The sequence below is a fragment of the Cygnus olor genome, chromosome 12 (genome assembly GCF_009769625.2).
Source record: "Cygnus olor isolate bCygOlo1 chromosome 12, bCygOlo1.pri.v2, whole genome shotgun sequence".
NCBI lineage: Eukaryota > Metazoa > Chordata > Aves > Anseriformes > Anatidae > Cygnus > Cygnus olor.
In genome coordinates, this window is record NC_049180.1 from 1725012 (window position 1) to 1731547 (window position 6536).

Below are 6536 nucleotides of genomic sequence, written 5' to 3' on the forward strand. Positions count from 1 at the left end.
TGAAACGGGGGATTAATGAGGTGAAGTCCTGACAAAAGATTTGAGAAGCGTTTTTAAACCCGAGCTGGCACGTGAGGTAACTCCTGGCAGCTGAAGCGTTAGCAGTGCGACTTGGTGTAACCTCTCACGGGATGGTTCGGGGTGGAAGGGACCTCACAGATCACCTCGTGCCAACCCCCCTGCCGTGGGCAGGGATGTCTCCCACTAGATCAGCGATCCGCTCTCTTTCTGGCAGAATTGACATGTCAGAGGGTCCTGATCCTGCATCAGCAGAGGGAGCCCCCCCCCCAGCTGCTTCTTCACCCAGCTTTGGGACGCGAAGGGAGCGGTGGGAGCCCTCGGCAGCTCGTCCTGGTGAGAGCTGCTGGTTTGCTGGGGTCAGTAAGCACAGAGCCTGGGAACCTCGCTTAGAAAACGAGGTGGTGGCTGCTTATAACGGTGGTGGCTGCCTAGGAGGGTCACGAATACGAATTGAGTTGCAACTCTGAAAAAAAAAAGTGATGAAGCCCCCAGCTTATGGCTCCTCCAGGGGTGCGAGGCAGAAGGCAGGGCTGCCTGGCTTGGTGCTCTGGGAGGCTGCAGAAGGGCCCTTTCCCATCTCCCGCTCGTTTCCATGGGTAGGCAGAGTAATTCCATCGCTTCCACCCGCCAGGAAGACGAGGAGCTGCTGGCCTAGCTCGCTGTCCAGTGTTGTGGTTGGTGAGCTTACAGGAGAATCCCTTCCAGGTCTGCGGGAGCACGGCCGCTGCGAAGCCCCTGTTCCAGTGGACGGCTGCGTGCCTCATCTGTGTTTGCTTCGCTGGAACAGCTGTTAGGATTCTTCTGGTGCCAAAGAGATAATCTGACTTCAGGGAAAATCTTACTTTGTGGGGGAATGGTTGTGAAAGGAGGCACGCTGACCTCCTGTGTGGGCTGGCTCTGGCAACAGAGAGCCTGACAAGAGAGGGAACTGCTCTGACCTTCAGCTGGTGCCCCAGCAGCCATCCCTTACACAGGTGCCTCGTGCCAGCAGGCACCTACAGATGGAGTGGGAAGGAAACAGCAGGGGAGGATTCAGCTGCAGTGAGCAAAGAACCAGAGGCTGCCATGGGACGGGATGCGTAGGGTGCCGTGGGGCAGGCAGGATCGGGTGCCTCGCAGGCTGATGAGATGAGCACGAGCCCGTGGCAGCCGAGGTGCGGAGCAGGCCACCTTCTCCTCCTGTCGGCTGCTCTTGCCGTGCCAGACCTCGGCTGGGAGCTGGAGGGACCCGCGGGGTGTCGGGGTGACCGATCCAGATGGAGCAGGGGAAGGATGCTCCGCGTCCCGTACCCCGCTGCTGCAGCCCTCGGCGCCCAGCCCTGCACCCAACCACTGCAAAACGGTAGCTGCTGGCTCGCCGCCCCATGGGACACACAGCACAGACGGGCCCTAACGGCTGTCCCAGGGGACGTGGAGCCGAGTCGTCCCCTGGCTGTCCCGGGGTTTGGAGCTGAGTTGTCCCCATGCAGCTATCAGCAGCGGGCACCCAGCTCGGCCAAGGGTGCCGCATGGCAGCAGGGCCTTTACTGCAGCAGGGGGCCGTGCCCAGCTGTGCCTGGAGCAGACCCAAGCCCCAGCTGCTGCCCCAGGAGACGCGGAACCGTCCCGTACGGCTCCCGACCCCAGCTCAGGGTGCGGGGGCGCACGCGGGGAGCCGGCAGCACCCTGACCTGCCCCACCACCGTTTATCTCCCCCGGTGCCAACCCAAACCGGAGGCTTTACAAACACACCGTGCGGCTCCAGAGGTGCACGAGGCCTGCCGAGAGGCGGAAAACCAGGAGATAGCCCAAGAAGCGTGCTAACAGGGCAGGGGGAAGGGGCTGCAGCGGCTCCCCCGGGCAGGGGGGACCCCCCTCCGGAGGGTCTCGGTGAGCCGGGTCCCGGGCACGGCAGGCAGGGGCTGGGCGCACCGGGGCGCACCGGGGACCGGTGGGGCCGGGACACCCGGGGAAAACCCGGCCCGATCCCGGCGCAGCCGCACCGGAGAAGGCCCGGGGGGGGCCCCGCCTGTCCGCCGGGGCCGGGCGGCGGCGGCGGCTGCGCAGTGCTTGGGGCGCCATGAACGGGGAGAGGCTGAGCGCCGTGCGGGCACGGGTCCGCTGCTTCCCCGACTTCCCGGTGCCCGGCGTGCTGTTCCGGTGCGCGGCGGGGCTGGGGTGGAGGATAGGGGGCTGGGGATGGAGCAAAGGGGCTGGGGATGGAAGGAAGGGGGGCTGGGGATGGAGGTAAGGGGGCTGGGGATGGAGCAGGGGGGCCTGGGGGTGGAGGAAAGGGCCGGGGGATGGAACAGGGGGGCCTGGGGATGGAGGAAGGGGGCTGGGGATGGAGGTAAGGGGGCTGGGGATGGAGGAAGGGGGCTGGGGATGGAAGGAAGGGGGCTGGGGATGGAGGTAAGGGGGCTGGGGATGGAAGGAAGGGGGCTGGGGATGGAGGTAAGGGGGCTGGGGATGGAGCAGGGGGGCCTGGGGGTGGAGGAAAGGGCCGGGGGATGGAACAGGGGGGCCTGGGGATGGAGGAAGGGGGCTGGGGATGGAGGTAAGGGGGCTGGGGATGGAGGAAGGGGGCTGGGGATGGAAGGAAGGGGGCTGGGGATGGAAGGAAGGGGGCTGGGGATGGAAGGAAGGGGGCTGGGGATGGAAGGAAGGGGGCTGGGGATGGAATGAAGGGGGCTGGGGATGGAGGTAAGGGGGCTGGGGATGGAGCAAGGAGCTGATTAAGGGGTGATTCAATACGTTGCAGGTCTGGGCTTGCTTCGTGGCTGGGGGTTTGGTCCCTCCCCAGGAAGCTGCAAGTGCCGCTCCAGCAGCCCCACTGCCCGTCCTCCCCCGTGGCGGCGTGTCTGCACGCCTGCCCTGCTGGGCACGCTTCCCCTGGGTGCAGCAGCTCCACTACGTGCACCGCTGGGAGCTCGCTAACCGCTCTTCCTCTCTTCGCAGCGACATCAGCCCCTTGCTGAAGGATCCTGTGGCCTTCAGGGCTCTGATTGATCTGCTGGAAGATCACCTGAGGGCGTCTTTCCCCCACATCGACTTCATTGCAGGTGGGTGGTCGCTGAGACCGAGCACCGTGTGCTCGGACTGCCCAGGTGGTCAGTGTGGGGAGACGCCTTGCTAATGGGGCAGGAGATATTGTAGCCCTTGGACATCATCCGAATGTCGGCCTGTGTCATACATAACACCAGCAGGAGTTATACCCTTAACCCAGTACTGTAGTTTCCTGAAATACTGGTTTGGGATGTGGCACATGTCATCTGATGATACTTCAGTGCCAGTTTCATAATTTGTTCCTTCCCTCAATAAGAAAAGAGGCATTCATTGAGCACTAAAGCCCGGTGTGCCATGCCTGTAAGGTCTCATGCAGTCCCCAGGGCACGGAGCCCCTGTTTCCAGCTTGTTTTCCTTCCCGGAGGGTTTTATCAAGCCAACTGAAACAGCCTTTGTGGTGATAACGTGCTGCAGCACACATTTTAAAGAGACTGAGAATGAAAGCGCTCAGGAAGGTGCTGCTTGGGCTGGGCGATAGCCCAGGGCTTGGGGAGTCTAGACCAAACCTAGCCCAAGTGCCTCCTGATAACCAAGTTCTGACCCTGGCGGTGCAAAGTCCCTGGCTGCGTGGCCGGACTGATACCGGGGCTGAGCTGAGCTTGCTGCTGTAAAGAAGAGTTGGAAGGGAGGCAGAAAGGGCTGCTGGGCTGCTGGGGGTGTCACTGCGGTGCCCCACAGCTCCCCAGCAGCACGTCTGGGTGAGCACGGTGCCGTGGTGCATGTCTTAAACCCCTGGAAATGACCGTAAGGGCAAAGTGCTCCTGGAGTAAGAGTAGATGGCTTGCTTGCAACACGGGAGGATGAACCTGGGATGTCACACAGTGACCCTCAGGCGTCGGCTCTGCTGAGTTCTTCCTGCTCTGCCCCCCAGGTCTGGACTCCCGCGGCTTCCTCATAGGCCCCCCTCTGGCTCAGAGACTGGGGGTCGGCTTCGTGCCGATACGCAAAAAGGGGAAGCTTCCCGGTCCGACCGAGTCCGCCTCGTACACCCTGGAGTATGGCAAGGTAATGCCCGGGGGGGGGGGAAAAGGGTTTCAGGCTGTGGTTGGGGGTGTGAGTGGAGGGGGCGATGAGGCCGGCAGAGGATGCCCCGGCCAGCCCCGATGGGTGCTGAGCCCACGGGCACAGCACGAGGTTTGGGAGCTCCCCGGGGCTTTGCCGTGCTCCGGCACGGCGCGGCTTCATCGCCGAGCCACGCACACGGGGTTCGTGTCGGCGAGCCGTGCTGTGATTTTTTTGGGGGGCAGGCTGGGGGATAAGAGTTGGTGCTAAATTGCTTTCTTTGGCTTGAATTCAAGGGCATGAACATCGAGCTCCCCCCCCTCTTCCAGTAAGTGCTCCAAGTAAATGCCTTTACTGCATGGCTTCGAAACGGGGCGCTCACCTCGTAACACCGCACCCCTTTCGGATCACAGAGCTGTAGGCCCAATAACCCGCTACCGCTGGTAACTAACAGCAGCAGGACCACCACGCTCTGGCATTACTTACGAGGTCTGTTTGGGCCAAGCCCCGTATGGGACGAGTTCATCTGACAAAGGACGTGCCTGTAACTGCCTCGGCGGCGCTGCCAGGGCAGAGCGCTCCAGCCCAGCACGTTACGGGAGCTTTTCCCCCTTGGAGAGCTGCTCTGGGATACGGTTTCACAAGGAGACCGTAATTCCCTCGATGAACGCTGAGGACCCTGACGTGCTGGAGGGTTGGCTCAGCAATCACCTAGCCCGCTCGTTATTCCTGTGGCACTCTCCCGTAGCTGGAGTGTGCGTTTCGGGGTTTTAGGTGCTGAGTGCTAAGGCTGATCTCGCTGAAGACGTGTCTGTGTTCCACCGTGTGGTAGCGGTTTGAGAAGCGTTTCTCTGGGAGGCGAGGCTAAAATGAAGCTACTCTTTCCACCCTGCAGGCTGAACTTGAAATCCAGAGCGACGCCGTGGAACCGGGACAAAAAGTAGTAATTGTAGATGACTTGCTTGCAACTGGAGGTGAGAGAAGCGCTGGTAGAGGGCACGGGTAACGCGTGTGAGAGCTGCACGTGCGGGTCTGCCTGCGATCGCCCTGATTTCCTCCGGGGAGTGACTTTAGCCGAGACATTGTGCATGGAAACTGCCACCCCTGTAACACTTTGCAACAAGGGAGGGGGCGGTAGCAATGTCTGTGGTGTTTAAGTTGCTGTGGCAGCTAAAACTTGCGCTGTGCGAGGCGCAGGAGTGCACGGTGGGGCTGCCTGCAGTCCTGCCATGCACTGCTGCCTGCGGTTATCCCTGGGGGCTGCAGTTTGCCTGGGTGCTGCTCCTCAAGTGATGATCTTTCTGCTGAACCTCTGTGTCCTGCAGGTACGATGCACGCGGCCTGCGAGCTGGTGAAGAGGCTGAAGGCTGAAGTCCTGGAGTGCCTGGTGATCATAGAGCTAAAACTCCTGAAAGGGGCGGAAAAGCTCGAGTCCATCCCCTTCTACTCCCTGCTCCAGTACGACTGAGGCTCAGGCTGCGGACAGAGGCTGCAGGTCGCTCGCTGCCAGCCCCGGCCCTCTCCTGCATTGGAGATGTCACTGGCTTGATGTCACGAGGGGGTGGGCAGGGGAGAACCTACAGTTTCAGTCTGAATGCTGGCCAGACGCTCTACAAGAGTAAGTCCAAGTCATTTTTCCAAGCCGCAGATCAAAGCATATTCAGCGCATGGATCCTTTTTTGAGTTCGTCCTGGTGGGAATAGGGAACAGACTGATTGCTTGGGGGAGGGAGACCACAAAACTTTGCTGGTGGATTTTTTTATTTTTATTTTTTAGGATACCAACGTGAAAATGTTGCTGCTGAGGCAGGGCAGGGCTGAGAGCTTTGTGGGGTCCAGCACGCGCTTTTGTTTGAGCCGTACCTGGCCAGCCTCCTTTTAATGGGTTCCTAAGAAACTCAGAAGATGGGCACAAGGTGATGATTTGTCTAAGGGGTGAACTGAGGTACCTGCCACCGGAGGAGAAAGAGTTGTGCTAACAGCCAAGCTGCCAAAGCACCAGCTGAGGCAGTGTGATGGACGGAGCAGGGTTTGGCAGAGCTCCCCTTTGCATGGTTCAGGTCAGCCACAAGGGCAGGCAGGACTCCGCATGCCAAAACTTCCGCCACTGAGCACAGTACAGACTGCATCCCTGCCTTAGCAGGGGCTGAACTCACTGATAAAATAAATGTCGACCTATTTTTATTTTTTCTAAACTGTCTCAGAGCTCTTCTTGCAGTAGCTGAAGCTGTTACGTACCCTCGTGGGCATCTTCCTCCAGTCCCAAGCCATCGCTGGAGGCTGTGGTGGGAGCTGCCCGTTGCCACCCCAAACGCTTGGAAGGAAGCGCTAACCAGGGAGGCAGGATGGGCCCTTCCAGGTATCTTTTCTCCCCACCTGGCACTGATCTCTGGCTGGAGGGGGGCACCCAGGCTGTTCCTGTTGGGTTCTTGTGGAAATAATTACCCTGTGCTTGGGGGGAGCACAGAC

The 6536-nt window shown here is 60.6% G+C and overlaps 2 protein-coding genes across 3 annotated transcripts in view; both read left to right on the forward strand.

The window, feature by feature from the left end:
* Positions 1 to 4010, forward strand: part of GALNS (galactosamine (N-acetyl)-6-sulfatase) — a 54057-nt gene extending 50047 nt beyond the window's left edge. Inside the window, exons 15-16 of the transcript XR_005823830.1 lie at positions 2959 to 3062; positions 3938 to 4010. The gene's annotated coding sequence lies outside the window, so the exon portion shown is untranslated. The remainder of the gene's footprint in view (positions 1 to 2958; positions 3063 to 3937) is intronic.
* Positions 2032 to 6258, forward strand: APRT (adenine phosphoribosyltransferase). Of its 2 annotated transcripts, none has more exons than XM_040571638.1 (5): positions 2032 to 2160; positions 2959 to 3062; positions 3938 to 4071; positions 4964 to 5042; positions 5394 to 6258. In XM_040571638.1, the coding sequence occupies exons 1-5, from the start codon at positions 2081 to 2083 to the stop codon at positions 5534 to 5536; spliced, it is 540 nt and encodes a 179-aa protein (XP_040427572.1). In that variant the 5' UTR covers positions 2032 to 2080; the 3' UTR covers positions 5537 to 6258. The 2 variants fall into 2 exon arrangements, with proteins under 2 accessions (XP_040427572.1, XP_040427573.1); XM_040571639.1 differs by lacking the exon at positions 5394 to 6258 and adding an exon at positions 5113 to 5373 and having other exon boundaries at positions 2066 to 2160; positions 4964 to 5078.
* The last annotated feature ends 278 nt before the right edge of the window (positions 6259 to 6536 follow it).

Coding starts and splice junctions, on each gene's coding strand:
- APRT (XM_040571638.1), top strand. CDS start 2,081: ATGAACGGGGAGAGGCTGAGCGCCGTGCGGGCACGGGTCCGCTGCTTC. Junction 2,161..2,958: donor GTGCCCGGCGTGCTGTTCCG/GTGCGCGGCGGG, acceptor CTCTCTTCGCAG/CGACATCAGCCCCTTGCTGA. Junction 4,072..4,963: donor ACACCCTGGAGTATGGCAAG/GTAATGCCCGGG, acceptor TCCACCCTGCAG/GCTGAACTTGAAATCCAGAG.